General features: G+C 46.5%; 1 protein-coding gene across 9 annotated transcripts in view; it reads left to right on the top strand.

Moving 5' to 3' along the window:
* ros1 (c-ros oncogene 1, receptor tyrosine kinase) overlaps nt 1-21135 on the top strand; it is a 335442-nt gene that overhangs the window by 82162 nt on the left and 232145 nt on the right. For all 9 annotated transcript variants that reach the window (XR_005461254.1, XM_038801721.1, XM_038801720.1 and 6 more), the window contains 3 exons: nt 729-932; nt 2093-2197; nt 8455-8633. Coding sequence is in view for 8 of the 9 variants with exons in the window: in XM_038801721.1 (XP_038657649.1) it covers nt 729-932; nt 2093-2197; nt 8455-8633 (488 nt within the window). In the remaining variant the exon portion in view is untranslated. The remainder of the gene's footprint in view (nt 1-728; nt 933-2092; nt 2198-8454; nt 8634-21135) is intronic.

The following is a 21135-nucleotide window of genomic DNA, read 5'->3' as shown; positions in this document are numbered from 1 at the left end:
GGGGGGATTGTTGGGTTATGGGTATACTGGTTATGTGGGTTTAAGTAGGGTGATCATTGCTCGGCACAACATCGAGGGCCGAAGGGCCTGTTCTGTGCTGTACTGTTCTATGTTCTATATTCTATATTCTATGTTCTATGTTCTATGTTCTATGTTCTATTCCATAAAATAATGAAACAAGTTCCAAGTGTTTCTGGTTTTCACTGATACTTTCTTCCCTGTCTCCCATGGTTTTCAGCTTCCTTCGGGTCAATGGCCCATTCAGGGTGTGTGAAATAGCCATGTTTAAGTAATAGACTAGTTCCAAATGTGGAAGGCTTCTTACATAAGAACATAAGAACTAGGAGCAGGAGTAGGCCATCTGGCCCTTCGAGCCTGATCCGCCATACAATGAGATCATGATTGATCTTTTATGGACTCAGCTCCACTTTCCTGCCCGAACACCATAACCTTTTATTCCTTTATTCTTCAAAAAACGGTCTAGCTATCTTTATTTTAGCTTTACATTGTTAAAAAATGTTGACATAAATCAGAACCGGCAATAAATTCGTAAAATATTTCTATTTTTAAAGAGCTATTTGTTTAACACGTGTATGACGGAAATGTGATTGTTTTCTTATAACTGAAAGAGGTATGTGCATATGGACGAATCCACGTCTTGGTGAATTCCTATTTTATTTTGGCAGAGCATCGTGTTAATTACATCTTCGTGTTGATTTCTATTCTAGGTCCCAATGCATGGCAGCAGTGGTCCTATGATGTGATAATTGTAAATAGCAGTAAACGCATCTATAAGGAAGCGATCTATTCAACAAATATCACCATATATGGCTTGAGCAGTTCCACAGTGTATACTTTCAGGATACGTGCATCTTCTCCAGGTGGCAAAGGTCCATGGTCTTTAATATTTCAAGGGACGACACTTAAAGAAGGTGGAAAGTGTTATCATTTTCATACTTCATCTCGAAAATTAAGTAACATTTCTAGCCTTTTAAAAGTATACCAGTGAATTTGTTTTGCATTTTATTCAAGTAATAAGAGTTATTAACTGTAAATCGTATTATATAAAAGTGAGGCTAGAGGAGTTGATGAAAATGGCAGGTATTAGTGGAGGATTATAGTAGAAACCTCAGTCTAGAGCAGGGGTGGGCAAACTATGGCCCACGGGCCGCATGCGGCCCGCCAAAGGTCTTTATGTGGCCCACCAAGATCAAGTCATTAAAAAAAAAAATTGACTTGAGTAGGGTGATCATTGCTCGGCACAACATGTGTTTCATGTGAAGTTTCTACTTTAAAATATTAATTAATAAAAATTAATTGCTTTTTTTTTCTTTAAAAACCTTTTATTTTGGCTATTTTAAATATTAATCATTTTACTTAATATACTATGCGGCCCTTTAAAATTGTGAATTTCTGAATGTGGCCCTTGCACGGAAAAGCTTGCCCACCCCTGGTCTAGAGGAAGGGCAAATCTTAATAACTTATGGTGGGGTAAGTTTTATTATCTTTCCCTATATTGTAATTAAGAGTATTGCTCGGTTATTGGACCTGATGCGAAACCGCAAAATGCTGTCCTCATGTTTTAAGGTTCTTGTTGGTACTTTAGCCATAATCGCTGTCCAGTTGCTTCATCTTTCCATTGATACTATGCTTGTGAAGTGTAAATCGGCTTCAAAGGCCTGAATTGACTTATTTATGATCCCTGTTGACCGAATATCATTGCGTCACTGGCTCCAATTTGCACATATTCATGAGGCCTCCATCAGCCTATGGTGGTGCATGGTGCATCAGTTGAAAGAACTGCAGGATTAAAAAAGAATGGAATGGAAACAGTATGTTCTTTGCAGTGATTTTATTCACCTGCCTGTGCCATTCTGGTTAAATGAGCAGGGTTCAAATGACCCATAACAAGCTTATTTTAGCTTCAGTGTACTTTATCTGTTACAGGTGGGAGTATCTGGATGTTTTAACTTATGTTACTTGCTATTTCTGTACACATAAATTGATCCTTGATATAATTTTGCACCTCCTCGTTATTTGGAGATATGCGTATTACAGTTGATGTGTTTTGTTCTGTTTTATTTTCTTAAAGGTGCTAATCCCTATGTTCTAGCAGGAAATGAACTAGGGATCTGGAAAATATTCTTGGATAAATTTGCAAATGAAAATATGCTTCCAAGTGTGAAAAACACAACAGGTACATTAAACACATCATAGATTTTGTCTGTAAAGCTCTGCCTTCAAAAACATTTCATTTCAAACATTGTAAAATTCTCAATTCTTTTGTTGAAGTACTATCAAAGTGTTTTGTATGAAAAGCCTCAATTTCCCAGTATAGATTCTAACATGATTTCTAATGTGATCAGAATCTTTAAGGTGGTTTACTGGTGAATCCTGTTAAGAACCTTGCTGATGGTAAATGCAAGAGTATCGCAAAACCCAGAAGCATAACCTGGAACACCGGTTCTTGGTGGTGTATACTTTCAATTTGGTGTATTGTGAGAAAAAATATAGTGGAATAATCCAGTCATTTTGTGATCAATTAATAAAGAATATTTATTAACTTAAAAGAAAGCAAACGAAAAAGACTGTAATACACTACAACAGTCCACCTAACTACACTGATAGCTGTACACACACAGTATTACATGAAATTACCCATTTGCTCCCAACATTCCTTGTTGCCAATCAACATCCAATATTATATAACTCTATGAGCTAAATCCAGCAGATAATTATCACGCCCAGGTTATTTGTCTACGTTTGGGAAAACCGTCTTCAGTTTCAGTGAAGGCGTCATTTTCCCGGTTTGAGTTTTGAATTTTAACCGGCTGCCCTTTTACAAACTTGTTTTCAGGGAGACTTCAGCTGATGTGTAGCTGTGATGGTAGCTGCCTCCACTGTGTCTCTTTCTCCAGTTATTGTCCTATGGGTATATCATTCTTTCCCTTTGATGTTACCCACCCTGTGGACCTGGTTTTAACATGCAAGTGCCAATTTCCTTATCTCTCCACAGTGAAGTTACCTCTTCTATACTGCATTGTTTTCCCCAAGTCACATAAGTAAACACTTTATTTTCTTGCTGGTATGCTACTTCACATTTCAAAACGCCCCTTCAGACAGCAGCCCTTGTCAATTCCTCTTATTTTATTTTACCCTAGTTTTAACCTTAGTTTTCCCCAATTCCGAACAATCCAGAATACCTTTGCATTTCTTTACCTGAAGAAATATATTTTATTAAGATTGATTAGAACAATGTGCCATTTCAATGGATTAAAAAATAATCTGTAAGAATGTTTTGTGTTTCAAATGATGGTCTTCAAGTGGATGCAGCATATTTTAGAGGAAAATCTGCAGGCATTTGCTGAAGGCATGCATTTACGCCAGACATTAGTTGCTGGGAGCTTTGGGATAATATCTTCAGTCATGCAATGGGGGCGTTTGGGGGGGGGGGGGGGGGTCGTGGGGGTGTGGGGTGTGGTGTTGGAGGGGGAGGGTGTGGGAGTAGGTCGGGCCTTTTGCATTAGCTTGTATTAAAGTAAGGGAACCCAGTAAGAAGTTTAAACACTGCTAATTCACCAACTGGGGAAGAATTTGCATCAAAGGGGAAGACTCATTTCATCATAAATTTGGTGTTTTGTCTTTGGAGAGACTGAGGAACCATTGAGCACAAATATCCAGTTCGTATCACAAGTATTGTTGCATTCCTGTGTTATTCTACCACACAAATCGATCTAGGGTCATGGGAACAAACCCTCATAAAGGTAGAACAAGAGTGATTGACAGTACTGATCCCAAGAAAACATCAATGGCAGATTTGAATATGAAATAGTGTAATTGATAGCAAGTTGAAAAACAAGGTTACAGGACCCGTCCGTCCGTGTCCTCCCGGACATTCCTCATGTGTGGCCTATACGGACACTCATCTTATTGAGGACATTAACATTAGTCAGCTTTTGCTGGAAGTAATTAGTTAAGATAGATGGTGTAGTGCTGGTTTGATGTGAGAGCTGCTGTACCTAATATCCTCCCTTAAACATGCTGAATGTGTGTTTAGCAGTGGGAAGAATCCCCCCCACCGACACTATTTAAAAGGATCACTAACAACTTACAGGCTAGTTGTTGATTAATCTGTGCTAAATGATGCAGATCTGGACCACCGGTTAAATAGTGAGAAAGGCTACAATCGAGATTTGTTCTGGGCATGAATCAGTTTGTTATCTAACTGGCCCTCTCCCGAGTTCCGAATCATGCCCAAACATGGAGAGTATATCATTAACCATCATTTGCATTAATTTCCATCTCATTAGCGAGATCGCAGTCAAATGCCTCCCAGGAATTAACTGGCTCCACAACGAGAAATCGTGTGGACGTCGTTTAGTACTCCTTTTTAAAAATGTGAAGCTGGTGCAATGGCTACTGAGGGGAAGTGCGGAGGTGAGTAGCCATTTCCATTTTCCAGCATGCAGCTCAAGGGCAGTAGAGCTGCTGGCCCAGTACTCGGGGCTGGATGGGGGAGAGATGGAGGAATTTTTCATCTGTGAGGCCTTCAAGCCATCTTTAAATATTGTGGCTGTCCATAATGGGGCAAATGCAGCTTAATAAGAACATAAGAACATAAGAACTAGGAGCAGGAGTAGGCCATCTGGCCCCTTGAGCCTGCTCCGCCATTCAATTAGATCATGGCTGATCTTTTGTGGACTCAGCTCCACTTTCCGGCCCGAACACCATAACCCTTAATCCCTTTATTCTTCAAAAAACGATCTATCTTAACCTTAAAAACATGTAATGAAGGAGCCTCAACTGCTTCACTGGGCAAGGAATTCCATAGATTCACAACCCTTTGGGTGAAGAAGTTCCTCCTAAACTCAGTCCTAAATCTACTTCCCCTTATTTTGAGGCTATGTCCCCTAGTTCTGCTGTCACCCGCCAGTGGAAACAACCTGCCCGCATCTATCCTATCTATTCCCTTCATAATTTTAAATGTTTCTATAAGATCCCCCCTCATCCTTCTAAATTCCAACGAGTACAGTCCCAGTCTACTCAATCTCTCCTCATAATCCAGCCCCGTCAGCCCTGGGATTAACCTAGTGAATCTCCTCTGCACACCCTCCAGCACCAGTACGTCCTTTCTCAAGTACGGAGACCAAAACTGAACACAATACTCCAGGTGTGGCCGCACTAACACCTTATACAATTGCAACATAACCTCCCTAGTCTTAAACTCCATCCCTCTAGCAATGAAGGACAAAATTCCATTTGCCTTCTTAATCACCTGTTGCACTTGTAAACCAACCTTCTGTGACTCATGCACTAGCACACCCAAGTCTCTCTGAACAGCGGCATGCTTTAATATTTTATTGTTTAAATAATAATCCCGTTTGCTGTTATTCCTACCAAAATGGATAACCTCACATTTGTCAACATTGTATTCCATCTGCCAGACCCGAGCCCATTCACTTAACCTATCCAACAGCTTCTGCCAGTCCGTCCGACCTAACACTTCCAGAACAGAGTCCTGCTCTTGGTTCTATTCAGAGGGTTACTTTAATTTATTTTGACTGTGAAGAGCTTCTAGCTTCACAGCTGAAGGCTATTGTTGATGAAGAATTGGCCTTGTTAGTTGTGAGAGCACTTCACAGCTGCAGGCTGTGTTTGTTGCTTGGTCCTGCTGCTGGCTGGAGATGCCTGGAGGCTGCTGTTGCTGCTCTTCTGTGTACTGAAAATGAAATGAAAATTGCTTATTGTCACGAGTAGGCTTCAAATGAAGTTACTGTGAAAAGCCCCTAGTCGCCACATTCCGGCGCCTGTTCGGGGAGGCTGTTACTTGTTGCTACTCTGCTATTTGTCTGCTGTCTTTTCCCCTTGGGCTTGCCTCTGCTTTCCATATCCAGATGAAGGAAGGAAGAAAGAAGGCCTTTCGGCCTCCTTTACCTGGAGTGAGGCGAGTGGAGGATTCCGGCAGGCCTACTACTGGGCTGAAGATGTAGGAGGGTTTGCTCAAGCAGTTTGTGGATGTCTATGAAGGCCTGTTTTGCGTGTTGAATTTGGACTGTATATTTTGTTTTGGACCTGTGGGTCACCTGTTAATACCCCCTGTGTTCCTGTGGGCCAGTCCCTGGACTGGGTGGTGGTGGAAGATCTTGCCGATGCAAGAGAGGAGGGGTGGTGGCCCCGGCTGAACTGCACAGCCTGGAGGTTGCGTCGGGATACTTTCATGGATTACTAGCTGTAATGACCTCCAATTAGCATTATTGGTTGGCCAATTGGAGTATGAGCTCCCTCACTGATAGCTCATTGATGGGGCCCATATAAGCATCTGTGTAGGCTTTGTGAGCCAGTCTTGAGTTGACTGGAATGCTAGCAGCACTGTTTGGAACTGCTCTTGTATCTAGTGATTGGAAATAAATATTGGTGTGGTGACGGGACTCCTGCCTCCTGTGGATTATTACACTAGCAATTTAATGTGTTCAGTAGTCACCTGCTGCTCCAGTTCTGGGAGCCATGCAGGTCGCTGGTGTTCCTTGTTTTCCTTCTGCATTGTGTTTGGTCCATGTTTGCCGGGGGGGGCGGAATTGTATGATAGATACCATGACAGTTTATATTTTTGTTCACGCTGGCGGGTTTTCTTCCTGTTTTTTTTTACTATCTGTTCTGTATTTTGCTTTGTCGCTTCGTACAATGACTCTTCGTATTTTATCCTGCGTGCCAAGTGATTGGTGTCCTCATCGTTTTTGATACTGTCAGTAAACCAAAATATTTGCAGGTTGTGTTTGCTGCTGGTGGCTGCAGGTGCCTGGAGGCCGCTATTGCTGTTTCTTTCCTTTTCTGTAGCTGGAAATAAAGATAATTTTTTCTAAGAAACCTGGGTCGGGATTCTCCCCTACCGGGCAGGGCGGGGGGTCCCGGCGTGTCGGAGTGGTGTGAACCACTCCGGCGTTGGGCCACCCCAAAGGTGCGGAATTCTCCGCACCTTTAGGGGCCAAGCCCTCACATTGAGGGGCTAGCCCCGCGCCGGAGTGGTTCCCACTCCGCTGGCTGGCGTGAATGGCCTTTGGGGCCATGCCAGACGGGGCCGAAAAGACTTCGCCGGCCGGCGTAAGTCTGCGCATGCGCCGGAGCGTCAGCGGCTGCTGACGTCATACCGCCGCATGCGCAGGGGAGGGGGTCTCTTTCGCCTCCGCCATGGTGAAGGCCATGGCGGGGGCGGAACAAAAAGAGTGCCCCCACGGCACAGGCCCACCCGCCGATCGGTGGGCCAGGCCACCGTGGGGGCACCCCCCGGGGTCAGATCACCCTGCGCCCCCACCCCCCAGGACCCCGGAGCTCGCCCGCGTCGCCAATCCCGTCGGCCAGGTAGGTGGTTTAAACCACGTCGGCGGGAGAGGCCTGTCAGTGACGGGACTTCGGCCCATCGCGGGCCGGAGAATCGCCGCGGGGGGCCCGCCGACCAGCGCGGCATGATTCCTGCCCCTGCCGAATCTCGGGGGGCGGAGAATTCGGGACACGGAGGGGACGGGATTGACGCCGGCCCGGGCGATTGACCGCCCCTGGTCGCCAATACTTCCTCAGGAAACTAAGGAAATTCGGCATGTGCACATTGACTCTTACAAATTTTACAGATGCATCTTTGAAACCACCCTATCTGGCTGCATCACAGCCTGATATGGCAACGGCTCGGCCCAAGACCGTCATTGGTCTTCTTCTTACATTGGACGGCAGTCCTCCTTGTCATGCTGCCGCATTCACAGCTGCTGTCACTGCCTCCCAGGCATTATTGGCTACCCCACTGCTGGTCTTCTGAGCTACTCGTGGGAACAGGATGGCCCATGTCGCAATGACGGCGTCCAGAAGGCAGACCAGGTCAGCATCCCCGAAGCGAGGAGCAAGTCTGCTTGCTGCCATGCTTGAGTGTTGACTGGGAGTAAGTGGTGAGGGATCGTTTAAAAGCAGCTCCTCCTTGTTTTTTTTTTATAAATGTTTTTTATTCAGTTTTCATGTTTTATATTGAACAAATTACAAATTGTTAGAGAGAGAAAAAAAAACACGCAAAAATTAACATATATATTTACAGGTGAGCATCTTCGTAGTAATAACTGTGGCCTCCCCCTCTTCGCCGGCATACATATTTTACATTCCCTGCTCCTCCTTGTTAATGGTGAGATGCTGAGGCATGAGTCTGGTGAATCAGATGGCGAGACAGCCAGTAATGGTGAGACGCTCGTGTGGGCTCATTTTCGGCATGAAGTGCTAATCAGTACGGGGCGCGATCTCGCCAATGCAGTCATCGAGAAACACCCCATCAATTGAGCCCAAAATGACACTATAAATGTTTCCGTTAAATCGTACCTCTTGCATTTTATAGACCTATCCAAATAGTGTGATTTGACAATATGATCCTGTTTCACAACTGTCACTTAGCGAATATAAACATTTTTTCTTTTTTATGTACAGATTTGGACTGGCTGAATAGTTCCCTCTACTGGACAAATTCTACTGGCTTTGCTCATGTTACATCCTCATTTGATTCTGACAGTGAGACAGAAGTAATACAAGACTTACAGAATGTGGGAGCATTAGCTGTGGACTGGATAAGTAACGCCTTGTACTGGGCTGACAGTGAGAAAAATAATGTACGCGATAGAACAGTTGTCTTTTTTGATGTAGTTTAAATTATTAGAAGTTGGCCAATTATTCACTCATGCTGCAATAGACTCTGATTTTGAATTTCTGTTGTGATTATAATGCTACCTTTCATGGCAAATGAACTGCATTACTTTTGGTCATGACCGAATTGCAATTTAATTTGGTTTGTCTGTCACTTTCTGATTAAGTTAAAGTCATTGTACAGTATAATTCTTTTACCTATATAATGAAAACTATTTGTAAATATAAACTTTCTGTTAATCATGGTAGTATCCAGATAGGTAACTGTCAAGAAAATTGAAAATCGACTACTTTTACTTTGTGCTTTTGCATTAGAAACAACAGTTGATCCGCAGCCGGAGGGAAATTCCAGCCCAGGGAAGGCTGCAGATTTCATTATGGGGCCATGGGAGCAAGCCTGCTCCTCATTCACCAATCAACAAAATTTAGAAACATAGGGCGAAATTCCCCGCAGGGTCGGAGAATCGCCCGGGACCGGCGAAAATCTCGCCCCCGCGTGGCCGGAATTCTCCGCCACCCGGGAATTGGCGGGGGCGGGAATCGCGCCGCGCTGATCGGCGTGCCCTCTGCGCCAATTGGCGAGCCCCCTGCGGCGATTCTCCGGCCTGCAATGGGCGGAAGTCCTGCCGCTGAGAGGCCTTTCCCGCCGCCGTGGTTTCAACCACCTCTGGTGGCGGCGGGATTGGCAGTGCGAGCGGGCCCCCGGGGTCCTGGGGGGCGGGGGGGGGGGGGGGGGGCGGCGCGGGGCGAGTGGGACCCCGGGGGATGCCCCCACGGTGGCCAGGCCGGCGATCGGGGCCCACCGATTGGCGGGCGGGGCAATGCCATGGGGGCACTCTTTCTTCCGCCGCCACCACGGCCTCCACCATGGCGGAGGCGGAATGAACCCCCTTACCACGCATGCGCTGGTGGTGACGTCAGCGGCAGCTGATGCACCGGCGCATGCGTGAACCGACGAAGGCCTTTCGGCCAGCCCCGACGCCGGACGGCCGGCGTCAAAGGCCGTTGGTGCCGGTTTTGGCGCCAACCACTCCGGCACGGGCCTAGCCTGCAAAGGTGTGGAGAATTCTGCACCTTTGGGGAGGCCCGACGTCGGAGTGGTTGGCGCCACTCCACTACGCCGGGACCCCCCGCCCCGCCGGGTAGGGGAGAATCCTGGCCGTAATCTCACATGTTATGATTTTTTTTAACATAACGCCTGTTTGGCTCATTTTGTCTTCCTGGCAGATCCCGACTCTCAGCAATTTGAAAAAATTAATTTATGGAATGTGGGTGCCAGCATTTATTGCCCATTCCTTCTTGCCCTTGAGAAGGTGGCAGTGAGCTGCCTTCTTGAGCTGCTGCAGTCCCTGAGATGTAGGTACATACACTGTGCTGTCAGGGAGGGAGTTCCAGGATGTTGCCCCAGTGACAGTGAAGGAACGGCGATATATTTCCAAGCCGGGGCGGTGAGTGACTTGGAGGGGAACCTCCAGGTGGTGGGGTTCCTATATATCTGCTGCTCTTGTCCTTCTAGATGGTAGTGGTTGCGGGTTTGGAAGTTGCTACCTAAGGAGCCTTAGTGAGTTCCTGCAGTGCATTTTGTAGATGGTACACAAGTATGCTACTATTCGTTGTTAGTGAAGGGATTGAATATGTGTGGATGTGGTACCTCAAGTGGGTTACTTTGTCCTGGATGGTGTTGAGCTTCTTGAGCGTTGTTCAAGCTGCACTCAACCAGGCAAGGGGAGAGTATTCCATCAAACTCCTGGTGTGTGCTTCGTCGATGTTGGACAGGCTTTGTGGAATCAGGAAGTGGGTTATTTGCCACAGGATCCCTAGCCTCGGACCTGCTCGTGTAGTCACAGTATGCTATACCAGTTCAGCTTTTGGCCATTGGTTAACCCCTAGGATGTTGACAGTGGGGATTCAGCATGGCGGCGGCCGTGCCTGCACCTGACCTGCCAAAAACAACACAGCCCATAGCCGGCTGCCCCCTATCCAACCCTCACCAGTCCCCCCCAGCCCTCACAGAAGCCCTCCCGGTCAGCGGCATGGATCCCGGCCAAGTATGGTATCGCAGCCGCCACGCCCGGTTCCCACACGGTTGAGACCACACGTGTCCTGCGCCATTGTGAATTCGGCCCATCGGGGGCCGCGCATCATGGAAGGGCCGGCCAAAGATGCGCCACCGCCATTGCAACGGCACGCGATGCGATGGTGCCATTTTGGAGGGGTGGAGCATGGGTGACTGGCATCAAACTGGCGCCGGCCCCGATTTGGATGTCGGAGTTGATTCTCTGCCCAATTGCCGATTACAATATCGACGTTGGGCGACGCAGAATCTCGCCCCATGTGTCAATTCCTGGAAGAATAAACCAGTGACCTGTGCTTAAACCCCTTAGATCTTTGAACTGCAAGCCATTCATTCATTTCCCGTATAGCGGGCTGTCATTGACAGCTTCCACAAACACAGCTGTAAGCCTTGCTTCATTCATCTTTTTCATGCTTCAGTAACTCTGTGCTGTAACCACAATGTTTACAAAAATCAAGTTAAGTGCACTCCATTCAAGCCCCTTCATGTTTTTTATTTTTAAATTTAGATTACCCAATGATTTTTTCCAATTAAGGGGCAATTTAGCGTGGCCAATCCACCTACTCTGCACATTTTCGGGTTGTGGGGGCGAAACCCACGCAGACACGGGGAGAATGTGTAAACTCCACATGGACAGTGACCCAGAGCCGGGATCGAACATGGGACCTCAGCGCCATGAGGCAGCTGTGCTAACCACTAGGCCACCGTGCTGCCCAAACCCCCCTTCATGTTTGAGTGATTTTGAAGTGCTCACCTGGAAATTGACAACACTTTACTCTCTTTTGAAGTGTTACAACAGTAATTACTTTCACTTGCCCCTGCCTGGATTGCTCTCTAGCTTTCAGACAGGGGTGCTTTTTCTGTGGGGGCTGTGGGGGGGTCCCTTTATATAGGGGTCTCTGGGGGATCCCCCTATTTATGGGGTCTCAGGGGGTCCCTTTATTTAGGGTCTCTGGGAGTCCCTTTATTTAGGGTGTCCTTGTGGGGGGTGGGGTCCCTTTAGTTAGTGGGGTTCCCACTATTTAGGGTGTCTCTGAGGGTTTCCTTTATATAGGGGTTCTCTGTAAGGGTTCCCCCTATTTAAGGAGTCTCTGGGGGCTTTCCCTATTTGGGGTTTCTGGAGGGGTTCCTTAGGGGTTCCTGCGGATCCCTTTATTTTGGGGGTACCTGTGTGGGGTCCCTCTATTTAGGGGCCTCGTGGCGGCCTCCCTATTTCGGAGGTCTCTGGGGGTTCTCTGTATACAGGGGTTCTCTGTGGGCGGTGGGATCTGGTGGCGTTGGGGTGGCAACTCTGGCATTGTGGGCTGTGGGAAGGGTGGCCCTCGGATGGACTTTGGGCACAATACCCTTAAGGGGTTACCCCCTTGGCCCACGGCAAGGCCTGCCATGTCAGGGCCACGCTGCTAAATTACAGTAGTAAACCCCGCCCACGTTAATCCCCGCCCAGTGACTGGAGAATTATGAAGTCCCAGATAATCTGGTGCTGGGCCCGCTAAGTGGATGCAACTGGGTCATTAGGACTCATTTGCATCCTTGCGCTGGCACACGGGCGGCGAACCCCGATCCTGCCACCAGTGGGTGGGCCGGAACATCGCAAACGGATTAGTGCCCGATGTCGATCCCGCTGTTATCCTGGACGCCTGATTCTCCGCTGCAGGTGGCACAGTATCCAGACCCCGATTTAAAGAATACTGCCACCAGCTGTGGTCAGGTAGGTTCGCTGCCTCTCCATACCAACATATCAACATATAAAATAGGAGCAGATCTAGGCTATTCGGCCCCTCGAGCCTACCCTGTGTTGCTCGTTCTGGGTGAGTGTGCTTAACACTCGATTTTGCTCTGTTTCGTTACTTAGCTCTGGAGTCGCCAGGTATCGTTAAGATACCGCCACAAGCTTCAAGGTCAAGTTCAAAGCAATAAAACCATACACCAATTAGTAAGTTCAAACAACTGAGTTTATTATAATACAATTATAATACTACCCATGCACACGCTAAGAGGATTAAACTATTCCTACCGCTAAATAAACCAATACTTATCTCAAAGGGAACTGCCGGATCAGGGTACAAGGCCTCTTGCTCTGCTCTGGTCTGCAGACTTCAGGTTGGTACGGGTTAAAAGGGGTCAGGAGTGTCTATCTCTGGTAGCGATAGTTGTGAGACTTACTTGCTGGCGGCTGCTGTCCCAAACCTCTCCTCTCTCTCGTTCAAGGTCTTCTTAGCAAAGCTGGTCGAAATGCTGGTCCAGAGAGGAGGGCTGGTTAAGAAGAATGAACTAAGTGTGGGACCTGTCTTTTATAGGTCCTAGGGCTTTGCGCCCTTTTGGGCGGACCCTTTTCCTGCTGGGAATCGATTGGGTCTCTTCCCAATCGATATGTTTGAATCCCCCCAATACTGAGGCTGTCTCTAGGCTACTGGGTGGGCCTTCAGGTGCTTTGTTTTCGAACCCCGCTGGTGCCGGGGTGTCTGGTTTCCCATACACTGTTGCAATCACTTCCCCATTTGTGTCCATTGTCTCTGGGATCGTTCCATTACTATATTAACTATCCCGGAGATTGCCTCATTAATATGCGGAATGTTCGTTTCGGTGCTGTCTGCTCTTTTAGCAGACAGAATACACATTGGCTTGGTGCAGCCTGCTTGTGCTGTTAGCATTGTCCATTTTAACCTGCAAGCTTTGCGTTCCTCCATTTTGTATTTAGGGAATGGCCAACTTCGGTGGCTACACCTGCAAATCGATAAGGTCATGAATTCTGATTAAAAATTGTGTTTATTGATTTTTGGCTGGCCTTCTAGTAGGTAAATAATCTAGGTCATTTTATAACCTCCCATTTGTCCTGTGAAAACTAGGTGAATAGGATTAAAATTACTTCAACCTTCCTGGATTAAACGTGACTAAATTTCTTCAATTCATTGTTGGCTGTGAAATGCTTTGGGCCTTTCTGAGGTCATTAAAGGCACAATGTAAATATAAGATCGATCTTTGCATGACATAAGTGAATGTGTACTTATACACCTATAGTTTGAAACCCGCTCGTTGATCTGTTCTGTGAATGCTGCGATTGCTCACTTGCACACTTTCAGTTCTTCCCTGGCAAATGAAAGAAGAAATGCCACTTCTGCTGTCAAACAATGAACTGTAGACACACGGGCGGAATTCAATACGGAGATCACGGGTCCTGATGGCAGAGCTGGAACTGTTCAGGAAATGTCCACCACTGCCATCGGTTGACTCAATATCAGTTCAGCGTGGGTTAAAAAAGGCCTCGTCTGCCAGCATCTAACCTCTGCCGGCAGGGAGAACAGGTGCCAAGTTGGAATACTGATTCCTCAGCTGCAGGATCATTTCGATAATTTTTGGGACTCACAGCCTCCATTCCCCCTTGACACCCTCCCCCAACTATCCCGCATCACTGTCTCCCAAATCGTTGACTTGGACCTCCGTCATTCACCCTTTCCACCTGGAAATTCATCCTCTTGGATCTTGGACAGTCCTCGCTCCTGACCACCACGCCCGCCCCTCCACTAAGAAAGATGTCACAGCTGACACGCTGCTGACTGAAATTCTCGCACTGTACCCGACATTGGGGAAACTGAGATGTCGCTTGCCCCCCCCCCCCCAATCCCGAGTTATTCTCTCCCCACCCGCTTTGTTTTCCACTCAAGCCGGCCCTATTGAATTCCACCCAATGTGTGCGACTAAGACAATCCAAATTTATACTGCAGGAATTGATTGACCTGTGGCATTTGCCTGATGATACACGGTCAAGTAATCATCAAGAAAACCTGCCTTTTATTATTCTGCCATGTAGTGACCGAATTGATCACCATAATCCTGCTGTTACCACACGTACTTGCATTTAAAAAATATATATATATTTTATTCTCCTTTTTCACATTTTCTCCCAAATTTACACCCACCACCACCAGGGGCTAGTTTAGCACAGTGGGCTAAATAGCTGCTTGTAATGCAGAACAAGGTCAGCAGCGCGGGTTCAATTCCCGTACCATCCTCCCCGAACAGGCACCGGAATGTGGCCACTAGGGGCTTTTCATAGTAACTTCATTGAAGCTGACTTGTGACAATAAATGATTATTATTATTCTAATCAATAGGCAATAACAAATACAAAGTCAACCCCCATATCAACAACAACAATCCCATCCTCCCATCAAACCCGCAAACAGCAGCCTGCATGTTAACAGAAACAAATAACAAAAAGGAATCAGGAATCATCCATAGTCACCATTAACATGTACAGTCCCCTTCCCCCGCAACCCTCCCAAACCTCCCCACTAATGTTCAAAGTAATCCAATTCTTGAAAGTGCATAATGAATAATGCTCATGAATTGTAGAACCCCTCCATCCTTCCCCTCAGTTCAAACTTAACCTTCTCAAAAGGTAAGAGTTCCAGCAAGTCCCCTTGCCACGCCAGGGCACAGGGTGGAGAGGTTGATCTCCACCCTAACAGGAGCCACCTTCAGGCGATCAACGGGGCGAAGGCTACAACATCTGCCTCCGTACCCATTTCCAACCCTGGTTGGTCCGACACCCGAATATGGCCTCCCGAGGGGCCGGGTCCAGTTTCAGGTGCACCACATAAGAGATTACCCAAAAACCCTCCTTCCAATAATCCTCTCGCTTTGGACAGGACCAAAACATATGAACGTGGTTTGTGCACCCCCCAACCCCGCCCCCGCCCCCAGAGCGTTCACACTCATATTTTACCCACTCAAAGAGCCGGTTCATCCCCGCCCTTGTGACGTGTGCTCTATATACCACCTTCAGATTTATCAGCCGTAACCTCGCACACGAGGTGGAGGTGTTCGCTTTCCAGTGCACCTTACACCAGAACCCCGCCTCCATACCCTCTCCCAACGTACTTGCATTTTAATGTAATGCTCTTTTTAATAACCTTTCTCTTTCCAAAATCATCCTCTGTTCCTCTTCTTGGATTTTCTTTGCTTGTAGCACTCACTGAACATGACCAAACCCAAGCCTCATTTTCCAAATTCTGTATAGTCAGTGTCAAGTACATGATAGACTTTTTGTTGTGTTTGACCCAACGTAAATTTAATGAAGTGCCACACTTCCCTCAATTGAAGGGCACGCTGCTAAACAGTTATAAAAGTGAAACCTTAAAGAAATTAACTCAATATCCTCACTGAAAATGAGTACATTTAAAATTTTCAAATGAAAATGAGCATAGTACAAGATTACTTAAAGTAAAATAGCTGCAAGATGCTTGTATATGGAAACCATAAATTTAAAACATTTACAGTGTTTACTTTGTGAAAAGAACATTCAGGATTTGAGTAGTAATTGCGGTAATGTCAGCACTTAAAAAGTGACAATTATAGCACAAAGCAAAATGCCTTTTTGTAAGTTGCCATTATTAAACCTCAAAGCACAAGTATTAGATCATTTGCCTAATTCACATAATTGCATCGCTTATCACCTGCCCCAAAGGAATTTCATTTTAATTCTCATCTCGTTATTTAAAGTCTCATTGGCTGTGTTAATGTTCAAGTACATTTTCAAGTGGCATCTAAGATTTATCAGCAAATTTAAATCTAATGTATACAAATAAATCATTCTCTTACATTTTAATTATGATCCATTCATAACTTTTGGATGCGTTTGTATTACATACTGTGTTGTGTGGTTTCATTGTGATCCTACAAGTGCACTTCTGCACTGTGATCTGGAAGCTACGTTCGTCTCAATTATTACAGTGTAACTGAGATATACCCTAATAATTAACAAATACCTTCCTTTAATATTCTGTTTACTGCATTTAACATTTTCTGGTGTAACAATTATTACACTCACTTCAGAATGAGGAGTATTACTCGCATGGTTTTACAACAGTTTCTTCGCATGCTGATATGAAGCACAATAGTTTTGCAAATACTGGGCAAAATTCTCCGATGTCCGGCGGCCAAAAACGGCGCTGATGACTCCGGCGTCGGGCCCCGCAAAACATTGCGTATTCTCCGGGCCCGAGTGGGTCAGCAGCGGTGTTACGCAATTCATGTCGGTTTCACCCGCTGCGGAAGTGGCGCGTCGGTTGACGTCGGGCGACTTAATCAACGCCACCCGGCGAGACATCACATAAAGAGCCCCCCCCCCCCCCCCCCCCCCCCCAAACCCACCGGCACTCGCAGTTTTGTCAGGCCGCCCCCCCTACCAACCCACCGGCACTCGCAGTTTGTCAGTTCTCTCTCTCTTTGTCAGTTCTATCTCTCTTCCCACCCCCCACCCCCAACCCACCGGCACTCGCAGTTTGTCAGTTCTCCCTCTCTTTGTCAGTTCTATCTCTCTTTGTCAGTTCTATCTCTCTTTGTCAGTTCTCTCTCTCTTTGTCAGTTCTCTCTCTCTTCCCCCACCCCCCACCCACCGGCACTCGCAGTTTGTCAGTTCTCTCTCTCTCCCCGGCCTGTCACCCACCTCCACACTGAACGGCGTCAACCATCTGCACTGGTTGACGCCGTTAAATACCTACTTTGATTAACGCCAACGTGACCCGTGGCCACGTCGGCGGGACCTCGGCCCATGCGGGCCGGAGAATAACGGCAGCACATTGCAACCGTTGCATCCCGCCGGCCCCAGCCATTCTCCGAGGCGGGAAGCGGGATTGGCGGCACGCCGACTTCTGACGGGTGGGAGAATTCTGGACATGGCGGGAACGGGATTCTTGGCGACTCCAGACGATTCTCCGACCCTGCGTGGGGTCGGAGAATTTCGCCCACTATCTATGATTCTCGACTCCACTCTTTTGCACACGCTCGGATCCCCTCTCTCACACACTCGACTCCGCTTTCTCACACACACCCTGCTCTGTCTCTCACACTCACCCCGCTTTCCCTCACATACTCAACACCCCTCTCTCTCACACACTCACCCCCTCTTTCTCCATGAGATCCAAAGATATAGCAGCAGAATTAGACCATTCGATCCATCAAGTCTGCTCCGCCATTTGATCATAGCTGATATGTTCCTCATCCCCATTCGTCTGTGTTCTCCCTATAACTCCTGATTCCCTTAATAATCAATAAATCCCCTTATTAATCAAGAACACCAGATTTGTGCTTGAGGTGCTGTCACCTACAGGGCTACAGCCAAAGAGCTGGAAGGTGGAATTAGACAGAATAGTTCTTTCTTAGAACAAAAGAACTAGGAGCAGGAGTAGGCAATTTAGCCTCTCGAGCCTGTTCCACCGTTGGGTACGATCATGGCTGATCTCATCATAGCCACAACTCCACTGTCCTGGCAGTTCTCCGTAACCGTTCAAACCATTACCAATTAAAAATCTAACTCCTCCTTAAATTTACTCTCTGTCCCAGCATCCACCGAAATCTGGGGTAGCAAATTCCACAGATTCGCAACCCTTTGGGAGAAGTGGTTTCCCCTCATCTCTGTTTTATATTTGCTACCCCTTATCCTGAGAGTATGACCTCTCATTCTAGAATGCCCCCGCTGGGTTACTGTCTGTGCGGAGCCTGCACGTTCTCCCCGTGTCTGCGTGGGTTTCCTCCGGGTGCTCCGGTTTCCTCCCATAGTCCAAAGACGTGCAGGTTAGGTGGATTGGCCATGCTAAATTGCCCTGAGTGTCCAAAAAGGTTAGGATGGGGTTATTGGATCATGGGGATAGGGTGGAAGTGAAGGCTTAATGTGGGTCAGTACAGACTCGATGGGCCGAATGGCCTCCTTCTGCACTGTGTGTTCTATGCTCTAAGAGGAAGCATCTGCCTCATGTCTACTTTATCCATGCCTTTAATCATCTTGTGTACCTTAATTTGATCTCCCATCGTTCTTCTAAACTCTGGAAAGTATAGGCCTGAACTGCTCAATTTCTCTTCATAACACAAACCTCTCATTCTTGAATCAATCTAGTGAACCTCCTCTGAACTGTCTCCAATGCCACTCCATCTTTCTTCAAATAAGGGGGCCAAAACTGTGCACAATACTCCAGGTGTAGTCTCACCAATGCCTTGTACAGTTGCAACAACTCTTTCTTATCTTTAGTCTCTATTCCTTCAGCTATAAAACCCAATATTTCATTCACTTTTTTATTACCTGCTGTACCTGCATGCTAGTTTTTTGTAACTCATGCACGAGGGCACCCAGATTCCTGTGTATCGGAGGACCCCAAAGTTTCTCCCCATTTAGATAATAAGTTACTTTTCCATTTTTCCGACCAAAATGGATGACCTCACACTTATCCACGTTAAACTCCATCTGCCACACTTTGGCCCACTCACCTAACCCATCTGTATATATTTGTAAGATTCCTATTTCCTCATTGCAATTTCCTGCCCACCTACTTTAGAGTCATCTGCAAATTTATCAATAGAACCTTCTATCCCTGTATCCAAGTTGTTAATATAGGTTGTAAATAGTTGAGAACCAAGGACCCAACCCAGTGGCACACCACTAGTCACATCTTGCCACCCTTTTAAAGACCCTTTTAAAAGAATTGCTATGGGGGGGGGGGGGGGGGGGGGCGTTGCTAACAGCTCCCGACCGGCAGGGTGTGATCCTGCGCCCGCCCGAAACCCGGCGGTGGAGAATGCGGCAGCCGTTGGCAGAGCGGCGGGGCGGGATTCAAGCTGCCCCCCGGGGATTCTCTGACCCGGCGGGGGGTCGGAGAATCCCGCCCTTGATGTACCCTTTATATAACAATACTGACGTTGATGGATAACATTTTGACTTTCCAAACGTCATGATATTACTTCCTTAATAATAGATTCTAACAATTTTCCAACAGCAGATGTTAAACTAACAGGTCAGTAATTTCCTACATTCTGTTTCCCTCCCTTTTTGAATTTATCCAATCTACTGAAACCTTTCCTATGCCCAGAGAATTTTGGAATATTATAACCAATGGATCCACTATCTCCGCTGCCACTTCCTTTAACACCATATGATGTAGGCCATCAGGCCCTGGGGACTTGTCTGCCTTCAATCTCAATAGTTTGTTGAGTACCGTTCCACTATTGATGCTGATTGTTCTAAGTTTCACACTTTCTATTACCTCTGAATTACCTGTTCCTATAGAGATGGTACAAGTGTATTCCACCAAGAAAGCAAAGGCAAAATATTGATTTAGCTCCTTCGCCATTTCTGTGTTGCCCACTTAGCTCTCCGGTTTCATCTTCCAAGGGACCAACATTCACTTTATCGACTCTCTTCCTTTTTATGCACTTAAAGAAGATTTTGTTATCCTTTCATAATTTACCTTAGCTCTTTTTATTACTTTTTTGGAAATCCTTTATTTATGTTTGAAAGTTTCCATATCTTCCAGTCTGTTACTAGCCTTTGCAACATGGTATACCTTAGTTTTTGTCTTTATATTGTCCTTAACCTCCTTGCTTAGCAATGGATTTTTTTTACACCTCTTACCATCTTTCTTTCTCACTGGGATATATTTAAGTTGTGAGGAATTGAGTATCTCCTTAAAGAACTGGCACCGCTCATCAGATCTCCTGTCTTGTAGACTTCCTGCCTACTCTACGTGGGCCAAATCTGTCCTCATGCCTATGGAATTATCTTTGTTTAATTCCAGAAGGCCAGTGTGGGACTCCACTTTCTCGCCCCCAAACTGAATTTTGAATGATATCATATTAGGGGCTGGTTTAGCACAGTGGGCTAAACCGCTGGCTTGTAATGCAGAACAAGGCAGCAGTGCGGATTCAATTTCCTTACCGGCCTCCTCGAACAGGTGCCGGAATGTGGCGACTAGGGGCTTTTCACAGTAACTTAATTGGAGCCTACTTGTGACAATAAGCGATTATTATTATTATTATTATTATTATTACTATGGCCACTATTCATGAGAGGATCCTGAACTATAAGGTCATCAATTAATCCCTCCTTGGCACACAATACCAAATCCAGAGTGGCCTGCTCCCTGTTTGGTTCGACAACATATTGCTCCAAGAAACAATCTCTAATACATTCAATGCACACTCCCTCGAGGCTACCCTTGCCAATTTGATTGATCCAGTCTATTTGCTTATTAAAATCACCCATTATTATTGCCATACCTTTCTTACAAGCCCCCCATATTAGCTAGTTTATACTCTCAACACACACACCTCCCCTACACATTCACCCCCTCTCTCACACACCACCCCCTCTCTCACACACTTATCCCCTCTCTTGCACATACTCTGCCCCCTCTCTCGCATATGCACCGCTCCTCACACACTTATCCCCTCTCTTGCACATACTCACCCTCTCTCTCACATATGCACCGCTCCTCACACACGCAGACTACCCCCTCTCTCACACATGCACACCACCTCTCTCACACATACGTGCGCACCCTCAACCTCTCACTCATACACACCCCCTCTTTTACACATGCCCAGTCTCCCTCTCACACACGC

The sequence above is a fragment of the Scyliorhinus canicula genome, chromosome 7 (assembly GCF_902713615.1).
Source record: "Scyliorhinus canicula chromosome 7, sScyCan1.1, whole genome shotgun sequence".
Taxonomy (NCBI): Eukaryota; Metazoa; Chordata; class Chondrichthyes; order Carcharhiniformes; family Scyliorhinidae; genus Scyliorhinus; species Scyliorhinus canicula.
This window is presented reverse-complemented; position numbering and strand designations above follow the sequence as displayed.